General features: G+C 41.2%; 1 protein-coding gene across 1 annotated transcript; it reads left to right on the top strand.

Annotated features, from left to right (window-relative positions):
* Positions 1-42: 42 nt before the first annotated feature.
* Positions 43-20,932, top strand: KLHDC1 (kelch domain containing 1). The gene is made up of 13 exons (XM_051772186.1): positions 43-174; positions 2,521-2,591; positions 3,789-3,906; positions 4,543-4,661; positions 6,337-6,415; positions 7,351-7,434; positions 8,226-8,309; positions 13,093-13,151; positions 15,194-15,306; positions 15,728-15,800; positions 18,919-19,003; positions 19,534-19,586; positions 19,960-20,932. The coding sequence occupies exons 1-13, from the start codon at positions 73-75 to the stop codon at positions 20,132-20,134; spliced, it is 1,215 nt and encodes a 404-aa protein (XP_051628146.1). The 5' UTR covers positions 43-72; the 3' UTR covers positions 20,135-20,932.
* The last annotated feature ends 191 nt before the right edge of the window (positions 20,933-21,123 follow it).

Below are 21,123 nucleotides of genomic sequence, written 5' to 3'. Positions count from 1 at the left end.
CGGGCCGCTTCCTCCCCTTCCTTCTCCTCCTCCTCGTCCTCCTCCTCCTCCTCCTCGCCCTCCTCCCCTAAGATGGCGGCGGACCCCGCGGAGCAGTTCTGCGTGGCCGAGGAGCGCAGCGGCCACTGCGCCGTGGTGGACGGGAACTTTCTCTACGTGTGGGGGGGATACGTGGTAAGGCGTGCGGGGGGCGCGGGCCGGGCGGGGGCAGCGGGAGCGGGGCAGCGGCGCCGGGAGCGGGGCAGCGGCTCCGGGAGCCCCGGGCGGGGCAGGGGATAAGGGGGGGTCCCCCCGCCGCCCCTCAGCGCTCGGCGGGCGCTGATTGGCCGCGGCGGCCGCGCGGCGTTCGAGTGGCGGCGGGAGGCGCGGAGGGGACGGGCGGGAGGGAGGGAGGCTGTGAGGGGACGGGCGGGAGGCTCTGAGGGGACAGGCTCTGAGGGGACGGGCGGGCGGCGCGGGGGCTGCTCGGGGCGTCCCGTCGCTCTGCTCTGCGCGTCCCCTCCTCCCCGCGCCCGCTGTCCACGGGCAGCGTCCTCCTTCCCCCGCCTGCAGCCGCCCCCGTCACCCGCCACGTGCGGGGAAGGGCCGGTGGAGCCGGTTTGCCTCCCCTGCCCTCCCCTCCCGGCGCTCTGAGGGTGACTCCCGTGTCCCTCAGGGGGGTGACGGCTGCAATTTGTGGCGGGTTTTTTTTTTTTTTTCCGGTGTGTAATTCGCGTTCTTGTTCCCGAGTCCCCGCAATGTGTTTGTTTATTCGTAGTTGTGTTATGTACACAGCGTGGTTTCCTCCCTCGGAAAGCACCGCTGGTCACCTCGAGCTGTTGTCCGGCAAAAAAACCCCACACCTTTTATTTATTTTTCGTCGGAAGATCAGTTCTGGTTCTGACATAAGTAAATCCTTATCTTTTAGCTCCATGAATTCACCCTAACGAGAGCTGTGAATTAAATACATTAAATACAGCCCCCTCATTTTACCTACAGTGTCTGTGCACGTTGGCCATAAAATGTGATAATACCTGTGCTTTGTGTTATTGTCTTGCTCAGGTGGAAACTGTATTTCTATTAACATATTTAATATTCTACGTGTATTTTTCGTGGGCTACTTTCAAAGGTGCAAAGCTTGTCCTGCCATACTCGAGCAAAGAATTCTAGTTGGGAGCTCCTGGATTTAAACTCTGTAATACTCTGAATAACTATATATTACTTAAATCACTGGTAATCCTTGTTAGTTTTCTGTGCTCTGGTCTTTAAAACTGAGGGTGGACTGGTGAGCACAATGTTTTCAAAGGTTTTCTTGTAAAAAATTGTGGGTTTGTGGCACATTGGAAACAGACAATGTGTGTTAAGTTTAGCAGATAAAATTTGCAAATGTTTTTAGTAATATTACATGTATTTTGTTGAGAATATTATGAAAATCCTTGCTCTTTAAGCAGCACTTTACACAGCTAAATCATTTTTAACGTGTTGTTGGTGCACTGCTGCCCAGCAAACTTATTTTTGGCATCAGTGCATTTGCTCAGAGCTGGTTCTGGAGCAAATGCTCGACCTCTGACATACCCAGATTAAATTGAGTCAACTTCTGCACGCTGCAGAAGCTGCCAGGAGTGTGGAACAGCAGAGCCTTCCCAAGGAAAGGGAACTGGCAGGGTAAACATGCCAAAAATAGGATGTACCTGCCTGGTTGGCACCTTTCAAACTCAGAAAGTCATAGTAAAGTGTCATTTGAAGGCAAGTGATCGATATCAGTAACCAAATGGTTGAGAATTAAATTTCAGTTTTGTATGTAACTTCTTGACATTCCTTTAATTTTGATCCAATTTTGATTTATTTGTTTATTTACTGGCTCTGGCTGCTTATTCCCTCCCAGTCTTTAATTTCTTTCTGATGTCAAGGCAATAATTAATGGTGTAGTTGTTACTCAGCATGAGCACTGAGTGCTTTTGGGCTTCCTTCTCCTGTTTGTTGTTCTTCCTCATCGTTCTTTCCTAAGTTGTTTTTTCTTTGTTAATGACCTCTGCTGAAGAGTCGTTTTTGTACACAGAGAAATTAATTTTCTCCTTTATATTTGAGATTTTGTCCTTTCAAGTTCCTTCTTTCAGCCACTGCAAGTAACTTTTGGTGCCTTTCAGTTCCACTTTTTATATTCTATTTTTTATTCTGCACTTTTCTGTTATGCCAAGAATTGCCTCCTAATTAAAAGTATCTCCCAAAACAAAAGATAATGAGTTTTAATTCAGGACCTCCAAATCTGGTTTATGTTATCACACATCTTTTCTGGCAAAACACTAAGCTGGTCAATCTGTGCCTTTAATAAGTGGTCGTGAGGAATTAATTTCGTTATTTTTAAAATAAATTAGTTTTAAAATTGGGATGATCAGAGCATTAATGACTTATACTCTGGTAGATTATTTCCTTAAGATTACTCTGTGTTGCTAAGTAACGTGATTTGGCATTTCATCTTAAAATGTATGGTGTGTAAGGCATTATTGATTTAACATTTGCCCATTTTCTCTTCCATTTTAGTCAATTGAAGAGAATGAAGTTTATCTGCCCAATGATGAGCTCTGGATCTATGAAATGGACAGTGGGTTATGGCAAGTTCCATAATTTATATTTAATTAATATATGAAGTTGATCTTTGCATAGATGACAATTAGCTGCAGTGAAAAGGCTTCGGTGACATGAGTTATTGGCCACGTTCCCTGAGTGTACATAGCAGATGTTTAATGTGAAGACTGAAGAACAGGCCTATATGCTTGCAAATTAACTCCAGGAAACACATTCATTCCTAAAGTCTAATTATTGTGTTCAAGGGAATGTTTGGAATGGTTGGCTGAAGGCTCTGTTGAAACAGGTGCATTTGTTTGGGAGTTTATTTTGGCTCAGTTCTTCATACACAAACTTCTGTGTTGGAATGAACAGTTGAACACTGGATACTTGGGTTCTTAATCTATTTACAGTTATATATATTTTTTGTCATTACTTCATTGCACAATACGATGCAACTCAGAAATAACTCAGAACTTCCCCTTTTTTCTCTTCTCCCCTTTTTTCTCTTCTCCCCTTTTTTCTTTTGCCCCCTTCTTGCTCCTTTTCCTCCTTCTCTCTTTTTTTTCCCCTTCCTCCCTTTTTTTTCCCTTCCCCCCCCTTTTTTGCTTCATTTTTCCCCTTTTTCCCTGAAATCCATGGCTCCCTGTTCCCTGTGCTAAAGCCCCCTGACACTGCCTTGTTTTCCCTGTGATGTCCCAGTACAGCTGTTTGTGCTCACATGGGAACTTGGATCAGGGAAACCATCTGGGTTAAATATAACTTTTCTTTTTTCAGGGTTATATTTGTAACCAGGATCTCCCTGAGTTCCCAGCACACACCGTTGTCCATGTGCAGCTGAGAGTGCAGGGCACAGGAGCAGCAGGGATGAGGGAGCAGGAATGGAGAAGTATTTCTGCTTCTGCCTCAGTTTTCAGTTTGTAAAATAACAGCAGTGCCATGGGCTCATTTCAGGAGGTTTTGGACTTAACAGTACTTCCCTAATTTGATTAATCAATGTTGCAGCTCTGCTAAAGCTCTTTGAATATGAATTTCACCTTCCTAAAAATGAACACACACAGTATTCACCTGGAAGTTCTCTTGCACCACAGGAGCCTGACTTCATCAGCAGTTCCTAGTGCTGGCCATGACCCAAGCTGTATTTTTAGCTTGAAGTCTAAATATTATTAATAAATCTGGTTTGGGAATTGTTAAATTTTAGTGGCTTTGCAAGGTCTTAATGTGTTTTTTTTTTTTAATTGCAGGACAATGCACCTGATGGAAGGGGAGCTGCCCACTTCCATGTCAGGGAGCTGTGGGGCCAGCATCAATGGGAAGCTGTACATTTTTGGGGGATTTGATGATAAAGGATACAGTAATCGGGTATTGTATTCATTTTTTCCTGTAACACTGTATTTGAGTGAGTAATAATGCTGACCTTGCTGCTTCTGTGGTGTACTTTGCATTTGAATCAAGGAGAAATTTGAGGGAAAACTTCATTTTTGCAAAACTTTCTGTACTCATTTCTGAGAACTGCCTGTGCTTTCCCAATTGCTTTTTTTTTTTAAATATTTTGACAACCATAAAAGAGACTAATCTCAGAATATCACTCTTATTTTTGCTCTCTGATAGCGATTACCTTATATAATCAGGTAATAATTAAAGTTAAAACAGAGCTACCAGTTGTCCTTGTAACTGAAGACTGAATTAGCAGAGTAGATGAAATTGGTTGTTTTATCATTTAATGAGAATGAAGTCAGAGTTCACTCCTGACTAGAAAAGAAGTAAAATGGAGCCTCTCATCAGGCAGGAAAACTTGTTGCCAATTCTTACATTTTAGCTGTGTTTTTGTGATGTATTTGCCTCTTCCTGAGTGTTGCTACATATTGTAAACTCCACTGCCAGTTCCTTTTTTTTTTTTTTTTTAATCCAAACTAATGTATTTTGGGGGAGGTGGGTTGTTCTTTCTGTTGATATCCTTTATACTGAAAACATTGTACTTTTTTTTTTTCTTTTAAGCTCTATTATGTTAATTTGAGAACAAAAACCGGAACCTACAGGTGGAAAAAAATCACAAATTTTAAAGGTCAACCTCCTACCCCACGTGACAAACTTTCCTGCTGGGTCTATAAGGACAGGTAACACGTTAAGAATATTTAATGTGTGTTAATTGCAGAGAGGAAGGGCTATAAAGTGAAGAGCACACAGGTTTGGGATTCAGGAAACTCTCATTCTTAGCTTGACTTGCTGTGGGATTTTGTGTAACCACTTGCTACCAGAGTTTTCTCACATATGAGGATTAATGGTAAGTAAAACCCCACTTTAGGAGAGGGGTGGGAAGTTTAGGGGAAGTTTGTGGAATGCTTTGAGAGTTCAGGTAAAAAATCATTGTGCCTCTGTTATTTATGGTTATAACACATTAACATTTAACACGTTAAAAATCAGTATAAAATTACTTCTTTGTTATATCCATCCATGTAATTATTACCTGCAATAAAATATATTTCATGTGTTTTCAAGGGGTTTAATAGCTGACAATTGCAAAGGCATTTCAGGGATCAACTTCATTTTTGTAAGAACTGAGTCAGCCCAGATATTTGTGTGTGTTAAGGAAAAAAATAATTGGCAAGAAATAAATACTCCAGATTTGTGTTTATTATGGAACATACCTGGATATTGTGGCATAAGTGGTCACAAGACAGTACCTTGTCAGCAATTTGTTACTGAAGTTGTTATAAACAAGTAGGAATATGACTTACAGTGAACATTTTCAAATGTAAGTGATTTTTCTGTTTGTGGACTCCCCATCTAAAGATGTTGTCCATGATGCCTCTGGGTACTGTCTCTTGGTTTTACAATTCTAATTGGGGAAATTACAGGGATTTGAACAACTCCTCAGCTGTTAATACAAGATTATTGAAAACTAAATGAAGTTATCCAGAGCATCGTGAAATCTGCCTAGGGAGAAAATCACTTGTTTTAGGTGGCAGAGGGGAACCTTTTCACTTAAAGAAAATATTTGGGGAGAGCTAACCATTAAAATTTCCTGAGCTGTGAGTTTGCAGGTGGGGATGTCATGGGGTGTTGCACAATGCTGTCAGTAACTCTGTTTCCCTAGGAATGTCAGTCTGGAATGAGCTTCAGCATCCCATCATTTCCTAAATTGCCTTCTCCTAAGATCACTGACAACTAGAGCAAATGGCCTCAAAAGGTTGAAGTTCAGCCAAACTTTAGGAAGCTTTACTTATGGATGGCCAGTTCATGGGTGGAATGTTGGGCTGGGAGGTGTGTAACGATCCTTGCAATGTGATTTGTTCCGTAGTGCTCAGTCGGAAAATCTCATTTTAAACCAGAGAAAGGCTTTTTGTCCCCCAGGCAAGGTCAGTGGGGTGAACCTTGGGAACAGTTCTTGCCAAAAGATGTACACAGGAGGCCAACAAACACAGCAGGAGCATGGGAATCTCCCTGGAGAAGGGCAGGAATTTGAGCAGAACGAGGAGTTTCCCTGTCTTATGTGTTGTTTGTCATTTTGAGACTCGTGCCTGAAAATATCACTGATAAATAAGCTTTTGGAGAGAGGAACAGAGACTTGAACCTCTTGAACCTTGTCTTGAACCTGTTTCCTTGTGTGGAATTCTGTCAGGCTTGTTGAGGGTTAAGGTTTGCATAATCAGGTGCAATAGGAAATATTTTCAGTTGCTTATATTATTATTATAATAACTGCAGTAGGTAACCCAAAATTTGAAACTAATTATCACAGCTTACCCATTTGAAAGCTATTTGCTAAATGCACTTATTTTGTTGTTCTTTTAGGCTAATATACTTTGGTGGCTATGGCTGTAGGAAGCACAATGAACTGAGTGACTGTTTCGATGTCCACGATGCATTTTGGGTAAGGGATTTGTCACAATTCCAAGTGATTTGTCCCTTTCTGATTGTTGGGAAAAAAAAACTCCTTTGTACTGTACTCAGTGGGTATGAAAATGTGTCTGATTTTCTGTTCTATTTATGGCATCAGCAGGAATGCAAACTGGAACCTTCCAAGGTCTGAAATTCCAGATATTGCATGTTGGGAGCAGTGGATGCTTCACATATTCCGAGTCCTCAGTGCTGGGCTTTGAGTGCAATGAAACAAAATACTGGAACAAAGCCCTATTTTAATCTGAAGACATATTTTAAAGCTGAAACCCCTAGAAAATTTTAGAATTTATTTCTTGGAAGTGACATTAGGGAATTTATAGCTTCCCAAGTCTAACTGACAAATAATCTTAGTTAATTTATTTAATTTGTTATCCAGAAAGATGCCTGGATTAGGCATTATGTCATTTTTTGTAATAGGTACAAATATATTACAAAACTTTCCCATAATAATTTGTTGCAGTTAATAGAAAGAAGGAGACTGATCAGAGTATTTAATGACAGAAATTAATAAGAAATAACTGTGCATTGAAGAGAATGTAGATCCTGACATCAAATGTTAAAAACTGAATTACAGAAATTACTTTGTACAATTAGTTATTTCTCAGTGTGTTACAATAAAAATCAGAAGGTAAGATTTGTCCTGTGCAGTGAGTGATGCTGGAGCATAAAACCCATTTTCAGGTGTCATCAACCTTTACATCCCTGGGTGCTGATGACCTTCAACTAGACCTGAGCAACTGCATTAAAAATATTAATGTATTTTTTAAAGAAAATTCTGTATTTGAGTTTATTTTCTGGTTTGACAGATCACTTCTGGGTTTGTGTCCTTCAATAAGCCCAAAGGTTTTAAAATAAAATATACTTATTTTTGGTTTTTAAACTTATTTTGATTTTTTTTTTTTTTAGGAAGGACAGATATTCTGGGGATGGCACAATGATGTTCATGTGTTTGATACAACCACACAGACTTGGTCTCAACCAGCAATCAGGGTGAGTTGTTTTTCAGTCTCATCTCTTGACACAGCTGTGATTTCAGTGTGTTTTCAGTAGTCACTGTGCTCTAGAAATTGAGGTTGGGAAAAGTAATTTGAAGATGCTTAATATTGCTCAGGCTTATCACATTAAACTGGACACTCAGTGCCTCTGGAATGTGGGACATTCACAACTGACATGAATTTTTTTTCCCCATGGGGTGTTTTTAGGCTGGTGTTTGTTCCACAGTCTGGTTCTGATGCAAAAATTCCCCTAAATTTCAGAGAGGTGTTAGAAATCTGGGTACATTAGAAGGTGATGGAGCATTGTGTATCTGGGGGATAGGTCTGAGATAAAGCTTTGTGTCCAAGCTTTAATACAACTGTTGGGAATGTAAAATTACTGTTGGTGAGCCATAACTGGAAAGGCACTGGGATATTCCAGAACTATTGACATTGTATTAAAATATTCCATAAAGGTTCCTAAAATCCAGATAAATTTACATCAGAACTCAGTAGTAAGTTGTATATTGTAAAGAGTGTCTGACAGTATTTTATGCTCTTTATAAGGTGTGCTAAAATTCCTATAAACTAAATGCAAAACAAGAAAAAGGAAATCACCATTGCAAAGTAAAAGCCACTTTTGCTCTTTATTTCTGATTTACCCAGGGCACGTGGCTATAACATCAAATTCTAAGGTGTGATTTCCAGGGCTTTTAGTGCCAGTTCCTGGTGGTTTTCACCTTGGAAAAATAAAGCTGTCCAGGAGGTTTGATGATGTTCTGAAGGACCTTGTTTTGGCTCTTGCAGGGTGGAGATCCACCTCAGCCTCGAGCAGCTCACACGTGTGCTGTGCTGGGAAACAAAGGTTACATCTTTGGAGGGCGAGTGCTGGTAATTGAACATTTTCTTGGCAGTAATATTGTTTTCTTTGCTGTTTTTTTTTATCAAAAATCACTTTATAGCAGGAAAAAAAAATCCAAAATGTCTTGGCCTAACCTGGATGTTAAGGGCTCTGAATTCAGGATGCTGCTTGCCATCACCCTCTGCAAAAAGAAGAGTCTTTCTGCCTGTAATATTAATGATGAAGCACACATAGTCCCCAAAAGGGAAAACACAGCTGACTGTCTGGTAAATAAGAGATGAGTTGGCTTTATAATTTAACCTTTTGTCATTTTTTGCACATAAGTGACAGAAATACAGGTGTCTGGAAGAGGTAACAGTCAAAGAGGGTGCAGTCAGTGCATATTTAAATTAGGGCTGGATTGTGGCTGACTCTTTTCAACTTGAAGTTATAGGAATCATCTCCCTGGTTATCTGTACCTAAAAAAACATGAAGCCAACATGGTAAGCAAGGAGATATTAAACCTCTCACAACACATTTAATTTCCCTAGTACTGGTCAGAGGAGATTTTTCTCTTCAGTTCTTCTCTGCTGAAGCTTTAATGTAAGAAACAGATTCTGTAAGGCAAGTAAAAAGCCTCCCAGTTTAAGCTACTGTGTACTCTTGTGGTTTTTAATGTTTTAGCTCTCTTAACTACAGCTAATTTGGAGCCTTTAATCCTGCTCAGCTGGAGGATGAGACTGGATGTTTTCTGTCTCTACTCCTCTGAAAAGTAACAGTGAAGAAGCTTTTGAAAGCCCCCAGTGCTGTGGCTTTGGTAGAAGAGAAGGAATTAGCTGTTTGAGAATGCCCTGCAGTGAGCATATGCCAACTTCATCTTGGAAAGCTGCCATAAACTAACCCCTGTATCCCAAGAACTGGCAAACAGAGCACTGTAAAATTGCCCTTTGTTCCCTATTCCCTGTTTTTCCTGCCACAGTGTTGTTCCCAGGGCATGTCTGCAGTTCTGTTACCAATGGTTTCTACTCCTGTAGAAATGTAGAAATGTCACACATGTCCAGCCAGTTTCCAGTTTGAATTTCCTCCTACAGGCTGCAGAAAAGATTTTTTTCCAAGCACCTTTTCAGATCAATCAGGAAAGAAAGTAACCAAAATGGATCCTGTTTGTTCTTTGCCATTATGTGGCCTTTGACACAGGCTCAGGATTTTTGGGATCAAGCCCCACCTCTGCCTAAGAGAGCTGCACACAGCAGCTTCCAGAGCTGTGGGTTTGGTCAAACTTGGTTTGCAAATAACTTAAGGAAATAAAGAAATACTGGAAGAGACTGAAAAATGACCAAACCTTGTGTGTCAGGGTTGTCCATGCCGGGCTGAGGGAGAGCCCTGTGCCTCTGCCATGGAATTGCTCTTCCCTGTCTGCTGGGAACTGAACCACAGCCAAATCCTGCTCCTCATTTAAGGAGCCCACAGGCCTGGGAGGGAAAGAAACCCAGATGTGAAGAACTAAATGTGCAGCTCAGGACCTTCTGCCCTCCCATTTATTCCTGGTCACTTCCTTGGCCTCCAGAGCCTCGTTCCCTCAGCGAGGGCTGAGCTCTTCACCCCAGAGCCAGGACAGCACTGAGGGCTCTGTGCTCGGCTCAGGGTTGCTGCACTGGGCCTGCTGAGACTGAACTGCTCTGGAACTCCAGCTGGGATTTCATGCAGCCTCTGCAAGGGGAATTATTGTTATTTAGCTGGAGCTCACCTGTCATTTCTCCACTGTGCTGGTGCATGATTAGATCTGCCCTCAGAGGATTTGCCCTTCTGTTTAACTCTGTCTGACCACAGGATTCAGAAGGCTCTGATGTGAAAAGGTTTTTCTCTTCCTCATGTAGCATCAGCTTCCTTAAAAACAGGCTGAATTTCAGTGAAACCACTTGGGAACCCTGTCAGAGTGGAATTGTGGAAAGCTGTATTTAATTCTGTAGGAGAGCAGTCAGTGTAATTTTCACCTCAGTAATTGTTATTGATTCACTTTCTGTCCTAGAAATAAATGGAAGGAAACGTAGAAAGGTTTGGGAACATCCAGTGGGGCTTGAGGAATTAATGTAAGTCATGAAACAAGAAAGCTTAAGACATCAAAACCCCACTACATTTCCTGACAACAGGAGTAACTCCTCCCCAAAGGATGAAGTCTTGCTTTTCTCCATAAATTAAGGAGCAAATACGGGGTTGCTCTGCTCCTCCTTCTCCCTCTAGTTCACCATAATACAAATCTTCCCAGGGAAAAGGCTCTACAAGGAACCAGAAAGGGCCAGGAAGTGTCATGAGGCTTCTCCTATTCATCTTTCTGGGAGGAAAGGGCACCTTTTTCCAAAGTTGGAGCTAGAACTGGTAAAAGAAGATGATGATGATGATGATGATCAAAATCAATTGTACCAGGAATCATTTGAAAGCAGGCTCAGAAGTGTTATGTGGACTCTGTTCCTTCAGGTAAGCCCCTGGAAAAACAGAAATGGGAGAAAGTGGGAAGGAAGGAGAGTTAGTCCAAAAGTTGATGCAAGTCTTGTGTTTGATTTAAGTGGAAAATTTTCATGTAAAGAACGAGGTAACAAACCTAAGTCTTTCCAGCAGCTCCTCACACATCTGATGCCTTAATGTAAGCATGTTTATATTTCCTGTCCCTGAAGATCCATCGAGCTGCAGTCCTTCTCTTGGCAAAGATTGGAGCTGGAGTAGCTGTTTGGTTGTAATTCCAGAATGGAGAGGTGCAGAATTTACTGTAAGAGCAGTGAGCTGAGAATAATGTCACCCTTAATGCCTTTCATCGTGCTGGAAAGTTAATCCTGAGACAAAGCAGATCCTGGTTAATGTTTACTGGGCTGCAGATAAATGAACACACCAGAGATAAGCAGAATGTCTCAGGAGTCCTTGTAGCTCCAAGGGAAATGCAAACCCTCTTAGGAGGCTTGGTGCTTTAAAGCCAGTTAAGAATCATTTTAGGATTGTCAGAATGATTAAATATTGTTAGAAATACATGAGAAACTGCAAGAAAACTGTGTTTGGCAAGTGGTGATGCTATAAACCTGTGTGCTTTCCAGTCTCCCAAATAAGGGTTGGGTAGAAAGGCTTTGTTAAAGGACTGAATCTTGGGCAGAACTGTCCAGCTGATGGTGGTTTGAATTCCAGAGGAGGTTGATGTGATTGTGGATCTGTCGAGCTGTTGAATCATGAGAATGTAAAGATTATAATACATTGATTTCCCAGGGACCAGGAAACTGGAAACTTCTCCATCTTCTGCCTAATGCCTAGGAAAGGAAAGTCAGCGAGGAGGTCTTGAACAGGATCTTCTTGAAACCTAAATTTCCAACATAACAGCAACTTTCTTCCCTTTCTCTGATAGATGCCCTTCATATCAAATTGTGTTGTTCCAAGATGATTAAATATTTTCAGTTGTAGAGGCCAGAACGTTGGGGTTTTGCCCACCCTGCCCCAAGTTGTGCACAGAAGATACCAACTGCATTTTGCTTTCTGCTTGGATAATTTGTTCCTCATCTCCTTCATAGCCACCAGAAGGAGCAGGAAACTGGATAGACTTGTCATGGAAGACAGATCTGTTCCACTGGCTGTCAGCTGGACCACACTTGGTTGTTAACATTCAACCCTTTTGAGGGATAAAGTTTCTCAGGCAATGCCCCAAACCCTCACGTTCTGCTTTTCTGTAGCCTGGTGCCCTCCCTGAAGGCATCCCAGGATTGTGGTTGACATTCCCTTCTCCAGGACAGCAAAGTACTTGGTCAGAGGAGGCCATAGCTATCCTGAAAACCTTGCTGTTTCCTGAAAGCCCCTGAGAGACTTCCCATAGCTCTGATGGACAGCTTTGGAAGTCTCTCACACTCATTCCCTGGCTGAGTTCTCAGGGGTAAAACTACTCCTGTTCTGACTTACATGACCAGCCTAGTTTCTACCTCAAAGGATCTGCCAGCTGGAGAAAGGCTTATTCTAATAGATCTATGGACTACCCTAGGAGAAAAGGAGTTGGAAGGTAAGGCAAGATACATTTCCCTACTTCCCAGATCTTTTTTGTAGCACCCAGGGGAATTGCAGGTGTCAGTGGAGTGTGTTGTGAGTCGCTGAAAATAATCTAAAGCAGAGAAATTCTTTTTATCTTCTCCCCCAGCCCTAAGGCAGTCAGTCACTTCTCCATCTCACATCACAGGCAGACAGGAAAGTGCACTGATTTCCCATTTTATTATGTTTGTGGCAAGTGCTAAAGGGTCCTAAAACCTTGTCATTGCTGGTAGTAACTTTGTGAAAGGGCAAGAGAGAGAACCACAGATGTGATGGACTTTTTGTGGGATGCACTGAGCACTACCAGGATACTCCAAGGAGTGAGGCAGGAGGATACAGAGTTCTGATCAGAACATAAAGAAAAAATAACATGAGGCAACTCTGTGAGAGTAAAATACCTTGTGCATTTACCTCCCATGAATTCTGTGGATGAAAGTTAAATACATTTGCAGGAACTGAGTAAATATCACACAGTTCTTCACTGTGAAAAGCTAAAATTGGCCCCATAGTGCCATTGCATGACTGGAAATATTCCTGACAGGCAGTTCCCTGAGAGTTGCATGTTCAGGGGTTTTTTTGGTTTTTTTAGGTTTTTTGGTTTTTTTGAGAAGAAATGCTTTTCATCTGCCACAGAAAACAGATTTATATTAAGGCACACGGGTACAGATTTCTTCAGAATATTGTCACTTGTAATATTCTGTCCCAGGAAGGCCTCACTGAAATGCTTTGCTTCTTGTTTGCTTAATGTAACACAAGTGGGATTTTATTTCTTTGTTTCAGCAAACCAGAATGAATGATTTGCACTGCCTGAATTTAGACACTTGGACTTGGTCTGGAAGGTGAGCTTCCCCCCCTCTAACACTTAAAACTGAATGTAGCAGTTTGAACCATATTGTTAAATAGATCCAGAGCTAATCCTGTAGCTTTTCCAAGAGGAGAATGAGAGTTTGGGGACTATTTTAACAGCTGCTATATTGTGGTTTCCATTTAATTTAATTTGATAGTGGTTACTAAGCTTTTTCTGTTCTGCACCAAAGCATTGATGGTGCTGTTTCAAGCACAGCATGTAGTGATTTAACATCCTAATTTTCAAGATGGGTGCATTTATCCATATGGAATTTCGGGTCTGATGTCTTCTCTAATGCTGTTTTTAGTATCTGTAGTTGGCTAATTACAGCACAGATTGGGGAAGGGTCTCTGTCATAAAAGACCATGAAATCCTAAAAACTGAACATTTTTCCAAAACTCAGTTATTTCTTTATTGTGATCCAAGGTTTACCCATGATTTAGTGTTGGATCATTGTAAATTTAGGAGCCTCCTATCCAGCCATTCCAGCACCTCAGCAAAAAGCCTTTGAGAGACTGAAAAAAAAAGAGATTTAAGATATTATGGGCAAAAAAGAGCCTTTTCACAGTGTCTGCTGCTGTGGTGGCACCTCACAGGAGGTATAAAGGGTCCATATTTATTCATTATTTATTTCTTCTCCTGATCACAAAAGGAGAAAAAAAATTCAGTGTATCTTTCAGGACAATGTCAAATCAGTATTTACATTTTTGACTCCAGTTTGCAGTCGGTCTCTGCACAAATTGTTTGAAAAGTTATTTCTGGTTACACACTAAAATCAGCAATGGTGTTAAAAAACAGGCATTTGTAAGGGATGATCACAATATAAAGAATTTTACTCCAGAGGTGCCACGATTCCCCACAGAAACACTGTAAAATAAGAACAGAAAAGCTCCAAATGCAATAATGATTTTATTTAAAGCCCCACTAACCAGCCAAGTGCCTTTCTTATTCAACTCTACACAGGTTTCTTAAGGAATTGCATAATATAAACCTAGTAAATCAGGAATATCATCCAGCAGGGGATTGCAGTTGTTATTTTAGCTACCACTACCCAGAAGTCCCTTTGCTCCACTGATTGTTGCTCAGAATGTTTAATATTATGTTATTTCTGGTACCATGATCAGTTTTTTTGCAGCATGAAAATCGAAATTTTGTCACCCCTCAGTACCTGGTTTATATTTTTTGGTTTTAACCCTCAAAGCACAGGCTGCCCCTTGGCCAAGTTTAGCAGCCTCTTACACAAGAGTTGTGCAAAGCAGGCCCTCAAACGTTGCAGCTTGGCTTGGGTGCCAAATTTAGCAGGACAGTTTTTGCAATCCCTGTTTAATTCCCTCCAGTTCTTCAGGCTTTGCTTCCAGATGGAGAATCCAGCAGTGAGATTCCTCTGGCTGTGCCACAGGTGCCTCCACTCCTCACCCAGGGCTTCCTCCGTGCCCAGGGAAGGGAAACAGGCACTTCCTGGGGGTGAGAAGCAGAAAATAAATCCCCAGGTTGTGCTTTCCAGGCACCTGTTTCTCTTCACTGACTACAAAGGAAATACAGACACCAAAACTGGTTTTTTTGGGATATCCCATAGGCTCAGGTTCTTTGCTGTTCACATTCTCACCTCAAGCAAACCCAACTAAAACCCAATTTCGAATCTATGTTTTTGTAACATGAGCAGATTTTGACAATAATAAACCTGCACCTGTTTTGTACTTAACAAATCACCTTCTTACTAACATTTATCTCAAAATTTGGGTGACCACAGCAGTTGAAGAGGTGGTGGCTTTTGGATCAAAGGTAAAGCCACAATCCTCAGATCATTTAAAACCCTTTTCCTAGGACTGGAGAGGATTCATTAAATTTAATCACAGTTAACTCTTTAGCTACATGTAGGTGCAGCTGATTTGATTATTTACTCTTTGCTGTCTTTGCTTTTTCACTGGGAAAACATCCAAGCTTACTCTGGGACAAACTAAGAAATTTTCTGCCAAGTTAATTTTCAGCATTCTTTGCAAATTTGGTCTTTTTTTGTTTCTTTGTTTCACCAAGAATTAATATCAGTGGAGAGAAACCAAAGGATCGCTCCTGGCACACGTTGACTCCGATAGGAGATGACAGACTTTTTCTTTTTGGTGGACTAAGTTCTGATAATGTTCCTTTAAGTAAGTAATTTAGAGGTTATAATTCTGTTCTGTTCAAATCAGAGTGAAAAATGTGAAATAGGAAGTGGGATAGTCTTCTGTGAGTTCCTTTTTTTTTTTTTAGAAAAGGCAACTTGTTTTCATGAAAAGCCCATGAAATCATTGAAAATAATTTTAAGTTTCATAGATAAATCCACTGGGAGGGGGTGATTTTCTCAGTTTCTCCAAAAGAAAAGAAATCAAGTGTATTTTAATTCCAGGTTTCAATGCAGTGTGTGTTCAGTTAAATTACAGGGAGCAAAAAGATGCAGGTTAATGTATTGATGATGTTACTGTTACATGAATATAACGTGGTCTTAGAACACAGAGCTGCTTGTATAAATAAAAAAAAAGGTAATTTTTGGCCCAAAAAAAGGCACTAATGCATGTTCTTACCTTGCAGGTGATGGCTGGATCCACAGCATTACAACAAATGGATGGAAACAGCTCACCCACTTGCCTAAGAGTAGACCTAGGTATAAAAACACAGACCATGTGTGCTGAAATTAAATCATTTAAAAAAATTAACTGATTTTTAAATTACTGAACAGTATTTTTGAACGACATTATATGAATGTTTTAGAAAATTAATGCAGTATGATTGAATAGTTTGCTTTAATGCCTTATTTTCCTGCAGGCCTGATACAGCATTTTGAGTTTGTGTATTTGTTGTGGTTGATGTTCATTTGCCTTGAAAGATGTTTTTGTGGTGAAGGAGCTGGGTGTCCAACCAGCCTGGTTTTCTACAGCCAAATTATTGTTACATAAGGAAATACCTCAAAACCTTTGAGGAATTGATAACCAAGGAAATTAATAAAAGTTGATTAATGTTGATGCATTATTAGAAATAGAGAACCATGAAAAAGTGGATGCATCTTTCGGGGTTCAAAAGTAAAATATCTTGTTTATTAATGCAGTGTTTGAAGCAATATGTGTTTTTATAAGAGAATTACTATTGAATTGGTTTGCTGTAGGTAGTAAATATTCAGATTTTCATGGAATTAATTCTCTGCATCCACCCAGGAACTTTCAGCACCATTTTCTATTATTCTTTTACGATATAAATATATACAATTCTGGTCTGGCATTTGCATGATTCCTCCTTGTCTTCTGCTACGGAAATATCTTTACCTCATTTAACTTTCTTCCTGTTTTATCCTATTCTAGGGTGTCTTTTAAACATAACAACCACAGTTAGACCAAGTTTTCTGCTTTTTTTGTGCTTCAGGCTCAAATAAACTACCTTAATTCACAGAATATTTTCCTTTTATTAGTGAGCTGATAGATGAAGGGACTGATGGCTGCCTTAAATAAAGCACAGCAGTAGCAGCCAAGGACCTGTGTTCAGTTCTTTACACGTGGCTGGTTTCAAGCCTTCCCTGTGTCATTATTTTCACTGGGGATCATGGAAAAGGACCAGGAAGGGACAGAATGTGCTGTTTGTACAGGCAGCAGCCCCAGGAGCTGCAGCTCAGCCTTTCCTGTGCAGTAAAGCTGGAATAACATCTGTGCCTGGCTTGGCAGAGGGGCTGGATGGTAGGAACCAGTGACTCCTGAGCCCCAAGTGGTTTCCAGGCAATTCCAGGGCAGATCCCATCGTGGGATACAAGTGGAGCTGTTGTGCAAACACAGCCCAGCCTGTCCTGGGAGAGCAGAGCCTTTGGACCCCCTCCTGACAGGACTCTCAGAGCTCCCTCAGTTCCAAACATGTCCTGTGGTTCTCCACCACCTGAGCATTGTGGTATTTGGGTTGGAGGCTGAGGACCTTTCCCTAATTCTTTTTTAGGTCCCTGAGGACCTAATTCTTTATTGAAGGAAAGGACCTCCCATCCTTAAACAACCAAACAACCCCCAAAAACTTCATTAACCTTTCTCAGGAAGTCACAGAATCACAGAATAGCTGGGCTGGGAAGGGCCCTCTGGAGATCCTCCAGTCCAACCCCCCTGCCAAGGCAGGGTCACCTGGAGCAGGTGACACAGGGACACATCCAGGGGGATTTGGAATGGCTCCAGGAAACAGGGATAAAAGGGGCCACACCAAAAGCCTGTCTGTGTATTGAACTACTTTGAGTGTGAAGTATTTCCTTGTACCATGATTGTCTCCAGGATTACTGCAGGATCTCTGCAGCTGGAAAAGGTTTAGGTCAGTTCAGTTGCTCCTCTGACTTAAAATACAGGGGCAATAATCCTTATACGTGTACTTCTTTTATGTATATTTCTGTTATTTTATAATAATACCCAGAATATCACACATTCATTAGTGTCTTTTCCAGGTGCTTCTGCAAGTTTGATTCCCTCCCAAAATTCTGTAAAGAATAATTTCCTTCAACCTTCATTTTTAGTATTTTCTAAAAAAAAAATTGTCTTCCCAAGTGAATTCTGTATTGGTAGAAAATACTGTTCTTCTTTTCTGTCCATCAGCTGCACTTCAGCCAACGTTTTGCACGCTGGGTTAAAACAGAGAACTGTCTAACTCCTGGATTCCCAGTGTTTTCCTGCTGTTACTGTAGCTGGAAGAGCTGTGTCTGAAGGATGTGTGTGATCTCAATAACGTGCTCTGTCAGAATGTTTAGGTGATAAGTTAGAGCAGCCGTGGGAGGACAGAAACTCTTGTCAGGCTGTAGGAAAAGCCTCAGGTTGCGAGATAGGATGTCACCAGAGTCCAGGCAGGAAAGGCTTCCCACTGCTCTTCGTGACCAAGTCCAGGCCAGAGTTTTCCTAATGCAGATCAGGCAGAGACAGATCTATCCACAGGTAGGAGGAAGGGAAAAAGTGGGATACAGTTTAGCCTAAGGATGTGAATGGAGTAAGAAAGTGGGAACGTTTACTTTTGCATGAAAATTTAGTGGGGCATTTTATTTTGGTTCTGTAGCTCTAAAGGGCCAGATTTCTGTGGGGATCATCTTGTGACATTCACTGGTGATAGACCAGCAGAGAAATTAGAGGGTTTGATCTGCAACTAATAAAAAATAAATCTAGCCAGGTGTGGCTGCAGAACCTTTGATTATAAAATCAGGTTGTGGTTTTGTGGGGTCTCTTTTATGTCATGTATTTTTATATGCACAACACAAAACCTGATGTGGTGTGACTGACCCACAGGAACTGATCCCCAGGAATCTTTGGGGCAAGTGTAAGACTGAAACAGGATAACTGGTGTTCCTAGTGCTCAGGGATCCAAGTCAGCACTGAGAACCCCACGGACTGAAAGCCACTAGAATTGTACTTCCAAAGCAAAGAAATAGTGGAAAATTCAAAAAGGAAAAGAAAAGCTGCCTTTGGCCAAAGCTTTGTTTGCAGAGTTATGTTTTTGTCTAAAAGTTTTCCAGTGTAGTGATAAATAAGACAAAGTTTATATAACCAGAGTACAGAAGAGTCAAATAATGACAAAATATATTAGTCTGTATGCAAATAATTCTCATGAGATGGATAGTCACATTGCTCTCTCCTTTTATAATTGTTAAACTAACGAGTAATATATTTTAAGCTACTATTTTTTACCTCTGGACAGTTCTGAAATAATGTCTTTGTCTTGCTGATAACACACAACTGATGTTGTTCCTTGGGCACTAATTGCATTTACGGTTTTATTTCTAGACTCTGGCACACAGCCTGCCTTGGAAAAGAAGGAGAAGTGATGGTGTTTGGTGGGAGCAAAGATGACCTGCTTTTCATGGACACAGTCAGTAAACTGGATAATAAATCCTATCACTAGGATAATTATAATTGATATAAAATGATGGAATCATGGAATGGGTTGGGTTGGGAGGGACCTTAAAGCTCACCCAATTCCACCCCCTGCCATGGGCAGGGACACCTTCCACTAGCCCAGGTTGCTCCAAGCCCTGTCCAACCTGGTCTTAGACACTTCCAGGGATCCAGGGGAGTCCACAACCTCTCTGAACAAATCAATTAATGTATTTATAGATGGGATTTAAATTAAAAAAAAAAAAAACAAACAACAAACAGATTAAGATGTTGGCTCAAATTTGTAACTGAAAACCACCACTGAGGAATCCCCACCTGAAGCTTTCTTGACTGATGGAATAAAAAGGGATTTGTAGTTCAGATGCTTCATAAATAGTTATTTAGGTATTATCAGTTTTAAATCATGCACGTGGTAATTAATGTGACATTAATCTAGAAGGCAGCACTATTGCTGAGATAAACTGTTTGCCATTTTAATGGTTCCTTTTTTTTCCTCTTGATCAGGGTCACTGCAGTGACTTGTTGATATTTCAGACTCAACCTTATTCCCTCCTCAGGTGAGTTGTGGTTACAGAATCTCTGAATCCCAGACTGGTTTGGGTTGGGAGGGACTTTAAGGACGATCCAGTTCCACCCCCTGCCGTGGGCAGGGACACCTTCCACCAGACCCGGTTGCTCCAAGGGTGATTTTAGCCACGTGCTCCTGCACAGGCAGGTAAAATACCAAATTACCTCCTCAGTAAATATTTGAACCATGCCATGTGTGATGATCCACAGCAGTTTAATCCCCGGTGGTGTGTAATTCTCCTGCACGTGCACCCACAACATCTGTAATTAATGCACAACACCAACTTTAATAAGTTGTCACTTGGTCTTCAGATTACAGACCATTTACTTAAAGGGGTTTTTTTTTCTGTTTTCCTTCTTCAGGCTGTGTCTTGACTGCATTGGGAAGAACGCAGCTCTCTTGAGGAACCAGATTCCCTGCCTGCCATCCAAACTTTTGCAGGAAGTGCTGAAAAAAATCACCTTCTGGGCTGCAGTGACCCACCGGCAGGAGAGGAAAGCCGAGACCGAAAGACAAAGTCAACTCAACACCACATGAACAAAGGGCAGGGAAACCCTGGGACACCTCCAAGTGTTTTGTTACTGCTGTTCCAGAACAACTGTGTGTTAAGCTGAGTTTCTAAGTGAAGTTTGAGAACGAAAGAAATCCTTTTTATGGGAAGTCTCTCTTGTTTTCTGCCTAGGAAACGAATGTGACTTCTTTTGTATATATTGTTCATTTCTGTTGTGGTCTTAAGGAGACAGTCCATCCACCTTGTTCTTTTGGAAGGGGATACAAAATGTTTTCAGTTGGATAAAAATATGGCTTAGGTCTAAAAATCTTCCTGCAGCCTTATCACATCAGCCTAAATTAGTTCAACGCAGCGGCCTGGGGAGATCCACACTCGTCAGTCTTAAAAGGTAACAAATTTGGGAGCACCACCAAATCTCATTGTTGGATCCCACCAGACTCTCCTCTCATCATCCACTCAAACAATGGAGCCCCACCTCATGCTCCAAGTAGGAAAATCCATAAGGGAACCGTGGAACTTGAAGAAAAACCTGTGACGAGCAGCGTGACCTGTTGTCTGTAGGAAAACTTCTGCTCATCACCTCGTTTTGCTGTTTCTGTCATCACTAAGTCCTTTTGGAAATAAGTTGTATATTGTATTTTGGATGTGTAAAGTTTATATTTCATTCTTGTTTAAAAAAAAAAACCAAACACAAAAAGTTTGCTTATTTATTGTTTAAAAAGAGCAAATGTAGTACGGGCTATTTTTCTGTTTCGAATATTTAGTTAACAGGAGCACAGTCATTAAAATTTTATAGAGAGTTGAATTGAGATCCATTTTGACAAGTTTGTGATGTTTTTACAGTCTGTAAAACTTCATTATTTGGGGAAAGGATATTTGGAAGCAAATTTGTGTCAAAGAGGGAAGTTTTGTGACTGGGTTTTGTAACAGAGCTGTAGTATTATGTGCTAAACTCCCCTCCTCCCTCCTTCCTTTTTTTGGGGGGGAATGATCAAGTAATCCCCACCCCCAAGGT

Source organism: Manacus candei, unplaced genomic scaffold (assembly GCF_025592945.1).
Source record: "Manacus candei isolate 608988 ecotype Guabito, Panama unplaced genomic scaffold, ASM2559294v1 h1tg000150l, whole genome shotgun sequence".
NCBI classification, from domain to species: Eukaryota; Metazoa; Chordata; class Aves; order Passeriformes; family Pipridae; genus Manacus; species Manacus candei.
The sequence above is the reverse complement of the archived record's forward strand: the minus strand, read 5'-3'. Positions and strand labels throughout refer to the sequence as shown.